The 18,947-nt window shown below is 45.6% G+C and overlaps 1 protein-coding gene and 1 long non-coding RNA gene across 4 annotated transcripts; both read left to right on the top strand.

The window, feature by feature from the left end:
- Positions 1–1,015: 1,015 nt before the first annotated feature.
- Positions 1,016–2,340, top strand: LOC121470646 (uncharacterized). The gene is made up of 2 exons (XR_005981758.2): positions 1,016–1,869; positions 2,059–2,340. It is a non-coding gene; the product is annotated as an uncharacterized lncRNA (long non-coding RNA).
- Positions 2,341–5,192: 2,852 nt separating this feature from the next.
- On the top strand, positions 5,193–18,671 carry CFAP100 (cilia and flagella associated protein 100). 3 transcript variants are annotated; one of them, XM_072934751.1, is made up of 15 exons: positions 5,193–5,228; positions 7,677–7,763; positions 8,197–8,303; positions 9,543–9,732; positions 10,473–10,540; positions 11,204–11,367; positions 11,955–12,035; positions 12,630–12,811; positions 12,889–13,033; positions 13,444–13,492; positions 14,057–14,208; positions 14,957–15,092; positions 15,635–15,837; positions 17,344–17,437; positions 18,363–18,671. In XM_072934751.1, the coding sequence occupies exons 2-15, from the start codon at positions 7,739–7,741 to the stop codon at positions 18,423–18,425; spliced, it is 1,659 nt and encodes a 552-aa protein (XP_072790852.1). In that variant the 5' UTR covers positions 5,193–5,228; positions 7,677–7,738; the 3' UTR covers positions 18,426–18,671. The 3 variants fall into 3 exon arrangements, with proteins under 3 accessions (XP_072790852.1, XP_072790854.1, XP_072790853.1); XM_072934753.1 differs by lacking the exon at positions 5,193–5,228 and adding an exon at positions 7,847–7,911; XM_072934752.1 differs by lacking the exon at positions 5,193–5,228 and having other exon boundaries at positions 7,682–7,911.
- Positions 18,672–18,947: the final 276 nt, after the last annotated feature.

Raw genomic sequence — 18,947 nt, 5'->3', positions numbered from 1 at the left:
TAGCCTGGGAATATGAGCCACAGTTTTGAGTTACAGATAACAGTGCCTGCACAAGCTTCTCTGGAGAAGAAGATAGACAGGATCAAAACAGATCAGGAGCAAAGTGCATTACAGGGTTGTTTTTATCTTTAATCCATTCCACATGAGCAGAAAGAACTTGGGAGTCGTGAAGCATGTGCTTCCTTTTGCAGCTCAACCCATAACATTGGCTTATTAATCCTTTTTGCTGTGCTCCATAAGCTCTTGTTGAAGAAAATTTTTGTGTAGGACTTGTAGGATCAGCCGTTTTTACCAGCTGCAGTTTCACTATCTTCCTAAGTGGTCAAAGCACAGGCTGTCACTGAAAGGGGCAATTCCATCTTTACACAGCCCATGTGTCCCTCTTCCTCAAGCCATCACAGTGATCATGATAAAAAAGGATCTTTTCCTCAGGCAGGGTATTTTTCAGCTGGATCCATTCCCATGCAGTGACAGCAGCTGAAGTTTTGCCACAAAGCAAGAGCCAGGAAAAAGGCTGGAACTCTGCCTCAAGAGCTTAATGCAAAATCATGAAGTTTCAGCCTCAGGTTCCTGGGTCATTTGTCCATGCAAATAATGTGGATTTATAGTCCAGCTTAAGAAAGTCTCCTTGGCTGCAGCTTTGTGGCTCTCTTTTGCACAATGGGCCAAATGCAGTCTCTAGCTCCCAAAAGTACTGAGCTCAGAGGGAAGTCTGGAACTAGTTACAGTTTTCATCTGGGGACCAGGCCTACGTGGTTATTCAGAACTGGCCTTGAAATTGCAACCATATTGTTTATTTATATCCTTACCAGAGCAAACCAGGGGGGTCACCCCACTGAACCCAGGCTCAGCTTCCCTGATCTCAATCTCCATGGTCCAGAGACTTCACAAAATCTTCACCCTTAAAGATTTTCAAAAGAGCTGGGCAAGGCCTTGAACAGCGTGATATGACTTGGAAGTTACCCCTGCTTTGAGCAGGAGGCTGGACAAGAGACCTCCAGAGGTCCCTCTCCAATAGCCTTACCCTGAGATTCTGTCACCTTCCACTTCATCTGCACCAGGCTCTGCCACAGCACCACCAAGCAGTCCCACACTGCTGGGCCACTCATCAGGGAGCAAAAGCCAACCCATTCTCCATGGCCTTGGCTGTGTTAGCTGGGAGCCAGAGCAAAGCACACACCTTATCTGTGTGCAGATGTCTCAGCACACACCAGAATTAGCTTTGCATTGCAAAAGAAACTGTTCCAGCTCTGGCCAAGATCCCAGGCTGAAGACTGCAGAACATTTTCTCTTCAGCAGGAAGGAGCTTGCATCCTCAGCAAGAACAAGTGTGAAATACAAATCACTGAGCACCTGCTGCTCGTTGTCCAAGTCATCACACAGCGCCCCTGAGTAGCTGCAGTGAAAGGAAGAATGACAGGGACTTAATTTCCATATGGCCCTTCAGAAACGTCAGCAGTTTTGATCCACTAGGTTGAAACCTGAGCTCCTGAAAGAATTGTGCACATTCACTTTGGATGAGACATCCCATGAACACCCTGAGGGATGGGGATCAGGAGACAAGACGGTTCTGCTCCATCAGCTTGTTTGCAAAGATAGGAGCTGAGCTCACAGATCTTCTTTCAGAGCCTTCCTCGGGGTCACTTCTCCTTCAGCCCAGAGGATGGAAGAAGGTTTCTTGGCGCTCGTCAGACCTGGAGACCTCATCTGCAACGTGAAAAAGGGCAGGGAGGAGCCGGAGTGGGGAACGAGGGAAGGAGCCAAATCCCAGCCCGGCAACACGAGGCTGCTGCCATCTCGTGGCTGGCCCTGGCCGAGCAAAGGTGGCCGGCGACATTTTTGGTTTTTGAGATAAGATCCTTCCTGCAGGTAAGCTTTAGCTGGAAGGAGCAGGGAACAAGCAACAGTGCCAGTGGTTATACCCCGTGGGGCCACAGCACTCGGGTAGCAGAGCCTTGCCGATGCTCCTGGGAGGGCTCCTGCTTTACCTTCTGCTAGAGCTGCTCCTCTGCTTTGGGATGGCTCCACCCCAAACCGTGGTAATCCTTTTTCCGTCAGGCCAGCACCTCCCTGTGCCCTATGAGCTGAGGAGAGAGGAGAGATCCCTGTTGCTGTTGAGAGGCCCCGGATCTGCTGTGCCCAGGCAGCACGTGTGGCCTTCACAATGGTCTGATGCTAGGAAGGGAGATGATCCACAGTGAAACAGAGACATTTTGGGATCAGATGGGATGGACGTGGTCTTCAGACCTGTTTCTTCTGGCATCTTTCATTGAACTGTGGTGCCGATGCAGGGGTTTATTCTGTGAATAAAATAAAAATTATTATCTGAATAATGGAGAACTACCTTGTCACTCTTTTGCCGCCTTTCAGCCTCTCTACCAAGCTCAGGAGTATTCACAGTAGTTGAAAGACATATGAGAGCAGCCATAAATGCCCTGTGGGATCTCCACAACCATCTGCTTGCCCACAGGCAGGAGAAAGGCAGGAGAACAGTGTCTCAAAGAGACCCACCAGCAGAAAACTTCTGCTGACAGCTCACCAGAGGCCCTGGTAAAGTAGAGAGCTGTGTGCACCACCATCCACAGAGCTCTTGTAGGTGTCTTGTGGGCACTCACTCGAGGATACCTCCTCCTTCCTTGTCTCTCACCATGGGAATGGGCTCCACCTTCCCCTTCTTCCTCCTGAGATGCTCTGGGTTCTGTAGGTGCCCAACTTGCTGGGAAAGAGCAGGACAAGAGCTCCAGAGAAAGAAAAAGCTCCAGCTCATTTGGTATTTCCACAGTGCTCGCTGGTTGCTGCCAGGCTGTTCTCTCTGTGGCACGTACTGGGGCTCACATCACACAGACTAAAGTGGAATTCTGCAATAAATGAGTCCCCTGGAGGATGCTCCAGGCAGTGGGGAGATGAGTGCCCAGCAGCCTGTGCCGCATCCTTGGGTACACAGGGAGTTTCCCAGAGTGATAAGACTACAGAGGAAGATTTCTTTATGCAGGTACTAATTCAGCTTTCATCTCTCAATCATCCATTTCTCAATCATCCATTTCAAAACTTTTGCCAACACTAATTAACCCCTGCAGTATCTCTGTGGAAGGGATCAGCATCCCTGTGTACCAACAGGGGCACTGAATGGAGAAAGCAAGCAGCTCCTTCATGAAAAAATGAAGGGAGCAAAGGAATCACAATATCCTGAAATCCCAATCCTGTGTCCTAACAAAATCACAAATCCCCAAATCTCAGACATTCTGCTGGAAAGATAAGCAGCCACCTGCCACTCTTACCATGCCAGCTGCCTGGCTTTCTCAGCTGGGCACCAAACATTTCATAATCCCAAAAACTGGGGTGCCCTGAAGCACCCTTACCCCAAGGAGCTGCAGACATGGTCAGCTGCACAGCCTGTTCCTCACAGGCAGATTTTCCCATGATGTTGCACATGCTATTTATTCCATTCATTAACCAAGTTAATGATGGCTAAGAATAGACCCCAGATGTCCTTCTGGCCTTAAAAACTTCTTTGGCCTCAAGGAAATGCAAAGCCTAAGTAGCTCGTGGCATGTGCACCAATAATGAACCAAGATGTGAAGAGCTTACACATTTCCAAGAATTCACAAAATACATCTCTGCTTTTAAATAACTTCTGTTCTGCTTTTGGGAAATAACTAGTTAGCAAGGACAGTTCAGAACATGTACAAATGTTTAATTCATTGATATAGAGATTGTGCCAGACAGAGCCAGTGCTGTTCAAATGTCTTCAGTTTCTGTGATTTTTCCACTGCGACAAGTTCACAATTCTGTAATAAACTGGTGTTTCTGAACAAAGAATATTTCATATAAAGCATTTAGAAAATATGCATGTTTAGTACAATTTACTCCTGTTTTTTGGGGTTTTTGTTTTTGTTTTTGTTTTTTTTTTTTTTGGTAATAGAAATTATTCTGTAATATCATTTTTGATACATACTCCTCAATGCATTTGGGTAATACCCCAAAATATACTAAAGATAGCACAATGGTTTTCTGCATCACTGCTAGAAATCAAAGCATTCATGCGCAGAATAAAGAAAAATTTCTTTCTGTACAAGCATTTTTCTTTTGTTGCCTGAATCTAGTCTCTTGATAATCAGCAATTACAGAAAAGAATTGTAACAATCAAATGGGAGTTTGCGCTTACAGAAATTCATGCTATTTATTGCATGAGTTATTCACAGAGAGAAAGCTGTTTGGAAATCTATCAGTAAATGAAAGAAACTGCTATTTCTGAAAACTGAAATTGTATTAATAGAGATTCTAAAGGGTCTAAAGAGGAACATGATCCATTTGGAATCAATTTTGTCTTCTCAGAAACGGGACAGGTTAAATAAGGGGATTTAAGGTTCTTACCCTGTATGAAAACATAGTGCTTTTTACCAACTAATATTTTGTCAAATCCTCTGTAAAATTACACAGTATTTCAGAAGGTGATACTTGGGGTTCTATGGCATTTTTGACTTGGGCAACATTCACCCATCCCACACGTACTCTCCAAACTGTGGCTGTTCACACTTTGCAAAACGACCAAGGCAGAGATCAGGAAATGATAAATTATGCTCATTCCACAAACAGGAACCCCACCTCCCATTTCTTCAACCCTCTGCTGACAGACATAGGGTTAAATACCCAATTCCCAGGCCTGAAATAATGAACAGAGAGCCCAGCAAGGCAGGGAGGCCTCTCCCAGCAGAGCAGTTCGCTTCCTTTCGAGGGGGACTCAGACGCACAGGGGAGCTCAGCGAGCCGCCCGCTCGGGAGGCCGGCCCGCAGCCCCGCAGCCCCGCAGCCCGCATCCCCGCAGCCCGCATCCCGGCGGGTTTGGGGCTGGTTTGGGCCGCCGGGAGCTGCTCCTGGAGCCGCTCCCGCTCCAGCCCGGCCCCGCCAGGCGAGCGCCGCACGGCCGGGCCGCGGAGCGCGCGTTGCCACGGCAGCGCCGACCGAGGCGGTGCGCGGCCGCCTGCCCGCCCCCAGCGCCGCACCCCGGCCACAGCGGCCCGCGGGAGACAGCCGGGGTGAGGGGACAGCCCTGGGTGAGAGATAGCCCTGGGTGAAGGGGACAGCCCTGGGTGAGGGGGCAGCCCTGGGTGAGGGGACAGCCCTGGGTGACACCGCTGGGTGAGGGGGACAGCCCTGGGTGAGTGGGACAGCCCTGGGTGAGGGGGGACAGTCCTGGGTGAGGGGACAGCCCTGGGTGACACCGCTGGGTAAGGGGGACACCCCTGGGTGAGAGTGACACCATGTTACATCATCTTGTAGCAGTGCAGAGTGAGTGGGACATCCTAGGGTGAGGGGGACACCCCAGGGTGAGAGGGACACTCCTGGGTGAGAGGGACACCGCTGGGTGAGAGGAATACTCCACGGTGAGGGGGACACCCCTGGTGACACCACTGGGTGAGGGGGACACTGCTAGGTGACACCCCTGGATAACAAGGACACCGCTTGGTAAGAGGGACAACTCTGGGTGAGAGGGACACCCCTAGGTGACACCACTGGGTGAGGGGGACATCCCTGCATGAGGGGGACACTGCTAGGTGACACCCCTGGGTAACAAGGACACTGCTTGGTAAGAGGGACAGCTCTGGGTGAGAGGGACACCCCTAGGTGACACCCCTGGGTGAGACACCGTGGAAGAGCGGGTGAGGAGGGTGTGCAGAGAACTCTGCTAGGGACAGATGTGTGACATCCTCTGCTCTGGGAACATGGCAGATGGATTTATTTCACTAGTTTGTAGATCCATCTGCATATTTACTTTGGCTTTTTGTTTTGATGATTTGGGGTTTTTTGTTTCTTTTTGGTTTTTTGGTGGGTTTTTTTTTTTATTTTTTGGGTTTGTTTTTTTTGTTTGCTTGTTTTGGTTTTTTTTTACTCAGCAGTTAGATGCTAGGGAAAAGCACTGAATAAAGGTTTCAGTGAATTAAAACCCTGAGTGCCTTATCTATTGATTCAAGCACTACAGGTACACAGCTACTGGAATATAATCAGTCAGAGGCAATGAAATATATGCCAAATGATTCTAGCAATGAAGCTTTTTTTATTTCCTTTATTGAGCTTAATAATTAAAAATTATCAGAGCTAGTGCTTCTGTAGCTTCTGGCATTATTTCCAAAGTGCTGTGCAAACAACCTATAAAAAAACCCAGCAACCCCAAACAAAAAATATCTTAATAAAATTAATATTTATAAGTTAATCATAGATATAGATTCCTATATTTAGCTAAAATGATATTATAAAGCACTTTTTATCTCTGAGGGTTGCACTGACAATTATTTTCCATATGCCACTGTCTAGTCCTGCTTTTCAGACCCATTGCCTGTAGGAGGAATTTAAATCAACCACAGGAAGAAGAAAATTCTTATGAGAAAGGTTTTAGATTACAAAATCAAGGTGTGCACTGAAGACTGAGGCTCCAGGTGTTCGCTGCAACTGCTCTGTGAGGTTCACAAACTGTATTTAGGCATCCGACTGCCTGCCCACCCCTGCCCTGATGGGGCTTTCTCCAAAACTCACATCAGCAGCAGGGATGATGTTGTTCCAGGATGTAGATGAGAATCCCTAGAGATAAATATCCACTTACATTAAGCAAAAGTCAGAGAGCTTTGAACTTATGTAACAGTCAAGGAAGTTCTTGGTAAAATGTACTTCAAGAACTGAAAAGGACAGAGAAAACATTTGGGATACTTTCAAAAGTCTAAATTCTACCTCAGCCTCTGTGTCTCATCAGCAGTGAAAGTTTGACACCTCCAAAGAATAAGGTACTAATTGGGCAGCTGCAGAAAATACACAAAGCACCTTGGATAGACATGGAAATTAGGCCAGATGAGTTTAGCGCAAAATAACATAAAAACTGGAGGCTGTTCAGAGCAAAAACTGATGCTCAAAAATAGCCCTAAAACTAGTGCAAGCAGAAGAGGATATTTTCTACAGCATCTTGTAGCAGTGCAGGTCAGAAAAGATGCCAGGAGCAGAATTGCATCAACTGAACTAATACCTCACTAAGCCCAGCTTGCTGCCTTTGATGATTAAAGGATAGCTTTAACAATGGTCTGTCTGTTCTTTGTAAGTGAGATCATTCCAGTTATGCCTTGTCCCTTAGGATCCATAGCAAAAACTGCAAAAAGACCGGAGGCAGAGAAACAAAAAAATAACCTTCAACAGTTTGCCAACCTAAAATGAAAGGCGAGAGTGTTCTGTAAAGTGTGTCTGTGCAATCATTCATGCTTATCACAAGAAATCCACAACACTGAAGCAATAACTGGGAAGAGCTTTAGTGAGTAAAAATGTAGCTTGTGAACTAGTGACAGGAGGATGAAAAAGCATGGATGTGGATCAGAACTGGTGACTAGGTGGAAAAGAGACAAGGGACTTGGATTGCTTGCTGTCTCCAAATTTGTTTTGTTGTTGCTTTCCCATCATTTTACATGTAAGGAGGGCTGTGTTTTACACAGCTTTCACATAAGGCAGGGATGAACATCTTCTGGAGGTCAGAACATACATGTTTTCCAGTTTAATAGAGCTTTTTGTTAATTGCTGCAGACACTAAAGGCTCAGTGGTTAAGATACAGAAAGCCCCTAGGCCTATCACTGCTGTAAAACTTATCACATCAACTACTGGCAGATCCCAGCTGACTAATTTATGCTTTTCTTTGGGCCAGGGTCAAAGACACCATCCTGACATACAGCATCAACATCTAAAAGTCTCTCTTCCAAACTTGAAATGGAAACCCGCCTTGTGCTGTCAGGTAAGGACACAATGCGAAACAGCAATGTTTCCTTGTCAGCTCAGAGGAGAGGCCTGAAGTCAGGTTCTTCTGCCTCAAAACAGATGAAATGGATAAAACAGCTACAGACAGAAAAATCCATGGCTGAAGTGTTGTTGTTGATCATCAGGTATGGTCAAGTGACAAACCATACAGAGGTCTCAGTTTTGTCACTGGCTTCCCAGAAGCCGTATGCAACTCCCTGCTCTTGACCCAGCATTGTTAGACATCTGCACCTGGGAGCACTCCAGGTGTGACACAGCACATCCCACTCCCTTTGCACTGGGTCCAGATATTCAGCTTTACACCTTCTACATCCTTATTCTGGGTTTTTTTCTGTTTGGGTTTTGCTGGGTTTTTTGGGTGGTTTTTTTTTTTTTTTTGGTTGTTGTTGGTTTTTTGTTTTTTTTCCCAGAAAGCACAGCAGAGGATGAAAAAACCCCAATGAAAAATCCATTTAAAGTCCCATCAGATACTGAACTTTTCTCAATGAGGGACAACGAAATTAAGAAGGCACAGGAGGTATGTACACATGCTTTAGGCTAAACTATATAACAAGCAATTACTAAGGCAGGCACCCACCCAACAGAATACCAAAATTTAGTGCATGAGAGATCAAAGATCTCTTCATGAGAAAGCTGGGGATGCTCAGCCTGGAGAAGAGAATACTGTAGGGAGACCTGATTGTGATCTTTCAATACTTAAAAGGTGCTTATAAAAAAAAAAAAAAGAGCAACTTTTTACACAAGCAGATTGTGATACAACAAGGGGTAGTGGATTTAAACTACAAGAGAAAAGATAAAGATTTAGATTATATGTTAGGAATAAATTCTTTGCTGTGAGGGTGTGACACTGGCATAGGTTGCTCAAGGATGTTATGGATGCCCCATCCCTGGAAGTTTTCAAGGCCAGGTTGGACGAGGCTTTGAGCAACCTGATCTAGTGGGATGCTCGTCTTCATTGCAGGGTGTTGGAACGAAATGATCCCTAAGGTCCCAACCCAAACCTTTCTGGGATTCTGTGATCTCTGGCAGGTCTGGTTGTTGCACAGGGTTGCACAGCCTGGCATAGTGTGAAAGGAAGCAAGAGGTCTAAAGCAAGGTCTCCTCACCTCACACTGGTGACTGACACAGTCTGGTTTTTGCTTGGGTTGAAAGGCACTAGACAATTGTGGGGAAGAGCTTAGGAAGCAGTGCACTAAGGATGTCTGCTGGGTGATGTCCTCACCATAAACCAGGTCCAAACTGTGCAGACAGCACTGAATTACACTTCAGTCCATGTGAAAGCACTGAGCAGGAACACCTTTTATCCTCCAGAAGGTTCTGGACTGGGTTTGAATAGATCCTCTCAATCTGAACTTAATGGTTTAAATGTCTTTGTAAAAGTTGGACTGAGTTGGTTAAGTGTGAGCTGTCCCCATTTAACTAGGGAACTCCAAGGATAAATCTCAGAAAATTTCCATTTGCTCACAACAATAACCCAAGAAGGAAAAATGAGGACACTGAGTAGGTACAAACTGGCACAGCTGGTGGATGGATGCAGAATACAAATCAACAAAACAATGACAACAAGTGCTAAGAAATGAAGTGTTTCAGTTGCCTTGAGAGAGAATGTTATTTGGATTAGTCGGATGAACTAGACAAATATGCATCAGCAGGGTATCACCACTGCAGATTTCCAGGCTGTCAATAACTTACTCATGTCTTTAAAAAACACAGCAAAACACAGGATCAAACTGTACACATATCTGACTTCTCACAGGAACGTGAAAAGAGGAAGACTATGAAAGTCCATGAGAAAACTACTTACTCCACTAAAATGAAGGCAAAAAGTGGATTGAGGAAAGCTTTGAAAAAGGAGGAAGAAGAGGAGAGCATAAAAGAGGCAACATGTGAAGAGAGACTGAAATCTCTTCAGGAGATGCTTTCATGGAAGTTAGCAATGAAAAAAGGTGGAGAACAGGCACTGTCTTTGCAGTGGTGCTGCTTAGCTGGGTGACAGCCTAAAGCAAGGCCAAAGAGGGGCTGGGCAGAGCAGCTGGCTCTGGCTGACTTTGGTGAGGTCATGCAGACAGACAGTTCTGTGCTGTATCTTGCCAACCCCTGTGTGGCTGAGGCATCTCCAGCTCAGGCATTTTTGTTCAGAGCCTGGGTCACCTTCTCACAATAACCTGGGTTCCATCTGCCTTGCAGAAGCTGAGCTGAGGGTTTGCAGGATCAAACCCTGAGCTCAGCCAGCTGAGGGTTTGCAGGATCAAGCCCTGAGCTCAGCCAGCTGAGTGTTTGCAGGATCAAACCCTAAGCTCAGCCAGCTGAGGGTTTGCAGGATCAAACCCTGAGCTCAGCCAGCTGAGTGTTTGCAGGATCTTGTGTGGTGGAAACCTTTCTGCTAAGCCAACCTAAAGTTGGATTTTAATGGATACAGATGCAGATTTTCTGCCTCTGACATGAGGAGTAGATTTGCCATTAATGTCTGTTCACAAGGACCAGATTCTCCACTCCATACTCCCTGGTTTTACTCCATGAAAATCTATATGAAACTGATCTTAAACAAGGTTATAATATAATAATCAGTATTGCTGACTCCAGTGCCAGCCAGATCCATGCTCATGGCAGCCTACATATTCATTGTGCTTTGCCTTGGCTATATTTCCCCCTCTCTAGTCTAAGCAACTTTATATTCTAATTTCAGATTATGCATTCGACAGGGAGACCTTCCATGGTTACCTACAGGACAGAAAACAGATCTTTTTTCTTGAGGTACATGGCTTTCAGCACATTACTTTCTGTTCATTTAATTACTCTTCCCTGTGTTGCTTTGTTTTGATGTTTGTTCTCCTGAGATCAATGCCTAGAGATCTTTCCAAGGTGGCACACATGAACTGACTGTCCAAGTCCTGCCTTACTGTCACTCAGAATCTGTAGCCCATTAATTCCCAGCCAAGAAATAAAGGAATGTAGGTCATTCCCATCATTCAGTAGCTACCATGGAACCATTCCATTTGTGAGATGCACAGATACACTGATCTTTGGCTCCTGCTGTCCTGTACGTAAACTGTGGCTGGGAGCCATTCTGAACTCAACATGAGGGAATGGAGTAACCATGCTCAAACATTCCCATTAGTCACCTCTGTTATTGTGCTGTAACACATCTGAATCAATCTTTGTCAGCCAGGAATTAATGCAGTGCTGGAACTTCTGAATTCTGTCTTTAGATTCACTGCTTATTTGATGTGTTCCTTCTGAAATAACTCCTGGTCTCCATCTACCTGGCTTGCACGAAGTCACACACCTGAGTTTGCAATCCTTTCCCTCTCTGCCCACAGCTATCAGGGAATTTGGTAACCAGGTACAAAGCTAAACCAATGTACCTTTAAAATAAACCAACTGATGTGACTGTGTTGCCTTTGGGGTTCATTTCAGCACACCATTGCAGTAAAGCGAGGGGAGATTGAAAAGATGGAGAACATAGCAAAGGACGAGGAAAAAAAACTGGAAAAGGCTGAGAGAGGGATGGAGAAGGATGCTGCCATGTTTGATGAGTTCCTGAAGGAGAACCATAATAAATCTGTTGAAGCACTGAGAATGTAAGGAACATTTGAAGGAGCCAACACTGTGCTATTCCATTCTGGGCACTGGAGATTTGCTGCTTGACCTCACTGCAGGGTTTTGGCTGAAAACTCTGAGTTTCCCAGAGTTACAGTTCTGGTGGCACTTTCTTCCCACACATTCAATAAAAGAGAGGAAGAAGAACATCATCCAGGGAATACCCTCATTGCAAAAGCCCTTGATCTGGTGGCAGCAAGGAACCTGCTGGTGGCTCCCCCACTTCCATTCTTCCACAACACCCTTTACTGGAGGGAAATGCCTCTGCCCAACCCCTCACAGTCCCCTCAGGGAAGCAAATTGAGCACTTTGGCCCATTGCAGGTATCACAAGGGCAGAGCTGCAACTGATGCTCAGCAGCAGCCAGACTAGGGAGGTCTGAACACTGGGATGCCAAATTTTGCCAAGAATAAAAGGGTCTTCAGGCGGGGGCCAAGCATCTCCTAGGATACATCTACAACACAGATTTCTAGGGCTCATATCACATCTCTTTCACTGCTTCATAGGCATCTCAATTCACTACTCACTACTAAATTGTTTAATGGCTTGTTCGTGAATCCTTTCCTAGAGCCAAAAGAGAAACCTCAGCAAAGACAAAGAAAATAACAGAGATCCAGGGACTCACAACTGAAATAAAGAAAGTCCAAAGGTAAGATTGCACATTACTCCTGCCTTACCTTTAACAGCCCCTACAGTGCTACAGCTTCAAAGTTTTTGCAGGAGATAGATTTCTAAAAGTGTTCCATTTTAAGAGTCAAAATGTTTTGGCTTTTGTTTTCCAGATGCTGGCTTTGTTTTTAAAACCACTCATCTAGTTTTCTAATGACATTTAAAAAAAAATATAGCTATTCCAAACCCAAAATTAAATGCCTAACATCAGATTAAAATCCAAACAAAACAAAGTAATGCATTTTAATGGGGACCTAGGGAAAGACAAAAGAAATAAGTATAATTACCATTATGAGTTGAAAAAATTCTCATTCTTTTTCAAGTAAAAGTTCAAAAATTAGCAAGCTTAGTACCATAGCAAGAGATATGACCAGGGAATATGACTGGTTCTCAGTTTCCACATGAGAAAACAGAGAGTGCACAGAGGGTAGGTTCCCTTTTGCCTTTGCATATCCATGACAATGTGCACTCTTCCCTTCTCTGGATGAAACTCAATATCAAGAGTGAGAAAGAACCTGTTCAAACAGAAGTTTCCCTCCCTGCTAACAAACTTTGTCCACTTCTCTCAACTCAGTGATATCTCCAGATTCGAGGACACCCTGCAGGAGTACAAGATGTACAGGGACATCCTCTACCAGCTATCTCCAAAAGAGTGGCAGGAGGAACACAGAAAAAGGCACAAAAAACAAAAGGATAAGGAAACAGAACCCAGGGTTAATGAAGGAAATGCTCCACGTCCCCCCACTGCAGAGCAGGGTGAGTGTCAGGAAGGTGCTGCTGCTCCTCCCTGGGACAGCCCCTGGCTCTAAGTGGACACCTCCTCTTGTCTCCAGACCAGGGTCCCACAAGCGCTGCCCATAGCATCACTTTCACGGATATGCCAAGGTCCCTGCTGGTTTCAGAAAGTTTGGATTTCAGAGCACGTGATGTCAGGCCACAGCTCAAACAGTTCCTGAAGCCTCTTCTATCAAGAGAACTGTAAGTACCAGACAGTATCAACAACAAACTTAAGGAGTGAAAAGAGCACTCAGCTGACTGGGAATCAGCACAGGGGAATCCTACTGCTCACCTTGGCTGGGCATTCTGAGATCTGGGGCTTATTGGAACAAACTCAGATACCAGCAGAAAGCTGTCAGATATGCAAGTCAGTGCCTATGTGCCTGCTCCAAAGGCAGCTTGCTCATAGAAGAAAGTGGCTCCTGTGCTGCTTGTTTGTGTGACCACCTAGACCCTACTGACCCCTAAATATCCCACAGCCACAGGAGGCAAAGGTGGGAACATGTGGAGTAAACAGCAACAATGAACAATAACAATGTTCATCTGTCACTAGAGATCTCCTCTGAGCTGTCGTTTCTCTAAAGGCCTAACACAAAAAAATGCTTTTTCAGAGGTTCACTGGAGGACACAGAGAGCGAAATCAGCTCAGACGAAGATGAGGTAAGAAGACTGATGTTGAAATATTTGTCTTTTCTGTTTGTCCTGTGTCATTTATCATGTTACTAATTTCCCTCACCTTGTAACCATTAGTTACAGTTTTGAGGAGTTACTGCAGTTACAAATTATAAATGTATGCTTATACATTCATGAATGTTCATACTTTGGCAACACATATTATAAATACCTTAGATTAACTTTCCTCCTTCAGTTTCCAAAAACCTACCATCATCTCTAAGCTTGCCATCCTCCAGTGAGATATGACATCATAAAATGAAAGATTTTTAAATTAGTGCAGTTACTGGCTTATGTCTGAAATTGAAGTTTTCCCACTCACAGATGTTTGCAACACATTTTACCCCCCAAAATGCAAATTTATTTTAGGGGTGAGCTGTTGAGGCACAGTGAAGCTACACACATAGCAGGAAGGATGTCCATGTATGTTTGTACATGGACCTCTCTAGCTGGAAGAACATTTGAATAGCCTGGGCTGGTGCAGACCAACCTCCACAGTGGAACAGAGTCTAGAGGAGTGAAAAAACTCATCACATGTGTTTTCCACTCTAGGAGCCTGAGCTCTACTTCACTGATCCTGAACAATTACTTACTACTTTCATGGAGATGCAGGATGAGAACTTATCCTTTTTCCTGAACTCCCAGGATATTGCAGACAGTTGGAACAAGGTCCATCAGACCTTCATCACCACACATGAAAGCATGTAAGTGTGACCCTGCAGGTGATGGAAGGGGTCCCTGTGGTCCAGCTTTCAGACATAAGTGACCCCTCTGCCCCCTCAGACACCTCACCAGGCACACACTGCAGAGCACATGTAATTCTGTTCACACAGCAGGGTCTTCCTTTGAGCTCCTAGGAAAGTGTCCCATATGTGCTTAATTTAGGAGATAAGATTTGACCTTAGTATTAATTCCTTAGTCCTCAAGGCACAGGCAAGGGAATGATGCATTAAGCATCCTGGAGTCAATGTAAGTATAGTGTAATTCTCATGAAGGAAGACCAAAGAAAGAAGGCAGTTCCTGGAGTGATCCAGAGCACCAATGCTGACTCAGTGCAAAACCTTCCTAGAGGAAGACAGTAGGGAACCCCAGTGTCGTTGTAATCTACAGTGTCAATGGCAGGTAGATGTATATATTCCCATTTAAAATGTAGCTTCTCTCCTTGTGAAAGTTTTAAAGGTAATCTGGATCCCCCACTGATTTACTAAAAAACCTTGAATGTTTGGCTGTGCTACTTCTCCCTCCCCCACACCAACACAGTAACTGCTTTTCCATAAAGAAACCCTGAAGTTCCCCGTGTTTTCAGGGCTGTGGGTGCAAGTTCCCAGGAAAGGCTGAAGTGTTACCTCCATCTGCCGGCAGCAGGAGGGACCAGCCCAGGCTGCGGAGAGCAGAGCCGTGTGTTCCAGAGGTGCCCTTCCCAAACACCTCCTCTCTCTCTCCCCGCTCTAGGGAGAAGGAGTTGGCAGCGCTGAAACAGCAGGTAAACACCCTCCGAGCCTCCGTGGCCAAGGAAGAAGAGAAAGTAGCCGACCTGAAGCTCAAAGTTCAGCTCTTTTCCTCTGGGGAACACGAAGGTGATGACCAGGTACACACTGGGATCCAGGCAAGGGGGGTTCACATGTGCACAAGTGGTTCCCTCTCCACCAGCCACATCCATCCTGGGAACAGAGCACACAGGGGTGAGGAGGGATCAGTAGTGCTTCCCAGCAATGCAGCTACAGCAATGCAGAGCATACAGGGGTGCACTGAGGAGGGATCAGTACTGTTTCCAGCAATGGTGCTAACAGCAAGGCTGGCTTGGGGCATGCTGAGGCAGCAAACTGGGGCAAATGTGTCTGCTCCATGCAGCTGCTGCGAGGTGGGAGCAGGACTCCCAGAGACAGCTGGGCAGCTGCCACCTGACCCAGGTCACAGCCAGACTGGGGTGATGAGACCGACAAGGAGAATGGCTCGATTCAGCCATCTGTTCCTGCCATTGCTGTTAGCCAACCAGGAAACAAGCAATTGAGTTTTATTGAGGGGATTAGAGTGTTTCCTTTCCAGATTTCCTTTGGTTTTGGAGGGATATTATTGTTCCACTTGGCAGAGCCCAGCTGTGCCACTCACCGTATCTCCTGTCACCTCTAGGACAAAATGCTCACAAGTCTGAACAAGAAGGTGCAGGAAGTCTATTTCCAGTGCACTGGAGACAATGAGACAAACCTGCCAACAGTAGAGATGTTAAAGGTAATAGAAAAACAGCTCAATGATTTACTGGGCAGCGTGGAGAGAATCCCACCAGCAAAGATAGAAAAGGCTGTGAAAGCCATAAGAAAGGAACAGAGGGCAAGGTAAGGCAAGACCCTCTTCTGGAAAAGTCTCTATTTTAAGTGTTGACAGCTGAAACAGCCAAATCAACTCAAAAAACTGTAGCAGCAATCTGAAATCCCATGTGAGCAATCCATCCAATTTTACTTCTGTAAGGGTTCTACATTCACAGTACTTGCATCTCCTCATCAGTGAACTGCAGTCCACCGCTACATTAGAAAAGACCTGCATACGACAGTAGAAAAATCTAGAATAAAAAAGAAAACACGAAACCCAGAAACAAAAACAGATTCTATTATGAGAATCATCATTTTAAGAAAACAATTTACAGTAACAAAATGTAAACTAAATAGAAAATTAAACCTCAAGTCAACACAGTCTGCCTTGCCCTGATATTTTGTCAGACTAATATGTACATAAGGGCATTTGTCAACAACTCCAGCTTTGAAATGTTTCTTCTACAAAACTTTTAAGTTTAATTTGTATTACCAGATTACATAGTAGCAATTAACACAATCAGTGTAAGTCCCAAGATGAGACACATTACTGTAGGCCCAGTTACACAAAATTTCACTTCGCAAATAACAAAGATAACTGAACTGATGACTGTATCTGGCCATCCTCAAGTGAATCAGACAGATTAGCGTGAGGATTTAAAGCCAGACAGTGACATTTTGGTTTTGCTAATTCTCTTTCTCTGCATCTTTATCCAGCTGTGTAGCAGAAAAGCTATGGTGCTTCTTCCTGATGTCCTGTGATTAGGTTTGCCCTCTTAAATTGCAAAATAAGTAAGACAAACATTTATTCTATGCTGGGGATTGAGAAGAATAATTCAGGAAGGATACCACAAACCCTACCCCAAAATAAAAATAAAAATTTAAAAAACAAATCTCCAAAAAACCTAAAAAAACCAACAAAACACCGATAAAACCAAAACACAAGAAGCCCTACTAAGAGCATTAAACATTTTCCTCAAATTCACATGGTTAAGACTACAGTTTCTCTGCACCACTGCTTGAGCCCATTCCTGTTCCAGCACTTCATTTTCATAGGGAACTGGAGCAACTGAATTGGCCCCCAGTGTGCCCCTTTGGGCCAAGTGTAGCTCCGTGGGTGTAACAGCTCACACCTGTGTGTCACAGACCTGGTTACACTGGTGAGAACTGGCCATACAACAAGCACCACCCTCCCCACAGCTGGGGAGCATCCTGCTCAGCTGCAGGGCACGAGTCACCTGCTGAGGGGGTGCAGAGCATGTCTGTAGCAGAACAACTCCCCAGCATCTCGGTGTCAAAGCCTGACGTGCTTTTTCCACCCATCACTCCAGAAAGAGTAGGACAATTCTTTCTTCATACCCCCTTCACAGCAGCCAACTCCAGCAGCAGGTGTGCCCAAACCCTGTGCTCCAATGGTTAGATGGAAGGTGTGATGTAAGATGTTAAGTTAGATGTTGACGCTGTGTGTCAAAAGCACAGCTGGTGTAGTTGCAAGCTGTGTTTAACCTATCCTTTATTCCCCCTCTTCAAAAGGCCCAGAGAGGAAAAGCAGAAGCAAGCGAAGCAGCAGCAGGATGAAGGATTGAAAAAGGACATGGAAAGATCACAGGTAGCTGAAGGAAAAAAGGTAAGTGCAGTGGTCTGTGGAAACACCTCACCTCAACAGCTCACTTTGGAGAAGCTGGGGGTACCTGAATATCGAGTGTTTAAGGGAAAAGTGTTACTAAGGGGCCTCCACAGCTGTGTGGGGATGGCACCTACAGCCAGATGTAGCCCAGTTTACAGGAGTGATGTAACTTAAGCCACTGCTGGGAAGTCAGTCACAGTTCACATTATTCCAGCTCAGTGTCCTTCCATCATCCTTCTCTCAGCCACATGACCCCCTCCACTACCTGCTAGTTCTCAGTAAGCTCATTTCAACTCATTAACTTGGTTGTATTAAACCAAGCACGAAAATTGCCAAATGAGGAACTGGGCAGCAGCAGGACACTCCTGATAACAGCAGCAAGGCCCCAGATCAGCTCAGCCACATCAAACCACACCTTTTCTGACATGTTCCACATCCTCCCAAACTCAGCTCTGGCCCCTTGAGAGGCCCAGTGCAGTTTCTGGCTGCTGCTGTACCTTCCCCAGGTCAACATGGCTGTGAGGAGACCCCAGTTCTGTCACAGTGACAGCACAGGTGACTCAAGAGCAGGGGCCATGAGTCCCTGCCCCTTTAGCCAAGAGAAAATAGAGGGCTCTCTAGCCTCCCTCTGATATTTCTTTGTACTTCCAACTTTCCATCCTCTTCCTGGCACAGGACTAATGAGGCTTTAGTCAGAAAGCAGTTGTAGGTACAACAGTAGAAGCTGAAGGAGGAGCACACACACAGCCTTCAGGTGTTGCACATTCACTTTCCAATACAGAAAGCACACCAAGCAGACACCGGCAGCCTGCCTAGAGCACAGGGCAAGGGCCACAGCCCCTCCCAGCCTGGCAGCACAGAGCAGCTTTAGCTGCCTGGTCAGACACCCAACCAAGCACTGATGCAGCTTCTTCCTCCCCTGCAGAACAAGACAATGGTGTTGCCTTCCAACCCACCTGCCAGGAAGAACAGCCAAGGAAACAGATAAGAAGGAAGAACAACTGTATTATTTCCCCTGATGACACAGCCTTAACCACAGCTCATAGGGCTGATGCTGTTCTAAAAGTCTTTTCTAGATCTACATTCTGTCAGTCTTTGCTCAGCTGAACTTTACTGTCCCATGAAGTTTCCTTCTTCTCCTACCCTAAGATTCCAGGGAGTTTGCAACCCTTTTCTCCTCCTTTGGTATTTTGCCTAAGAAATGAAATAAAAATTCTCTCATTTTGCTTCTCAAGCACCAGTGCTTTTCTCATTCAGTTTTTGATGCCAATAGCACTCTCCATACAAACCTGAGCAGTGGGATCTACTCTAGGAGACAGTCCTAGTTGACAATCTTTGTTAAGGCACAGCTGAGGCAGGTACCTCATAGACATTTATGATAATCACAGGTCTTCTGAAGGACAATAAAACCCAAGGGCTATGCTCCAGTCCAAAGCCATTATAGACTCTACCACACTGTGGTGAAGACACAACCAAAGGAAAACCACAAGCTCTCTGCAGAAATCAAGCT

Source organism: Taeniopygia guttata, chromosome 12 (assembly GCF_048771995.1).
Source record: "Taeniopygia guttata chromosome 12, bTaeGut7.mat, whole genome shotgun sequence".
NCBI classification, from domain to species: Eukaryota; Metazoa; Chordata; class Aves; order Passeriformes; family Estrildidae; genus Taeniopygia; species Taeniopygia guttata.
This window is presented reverse-complemented; position numbering and strand designations above follow the sequence as displayed.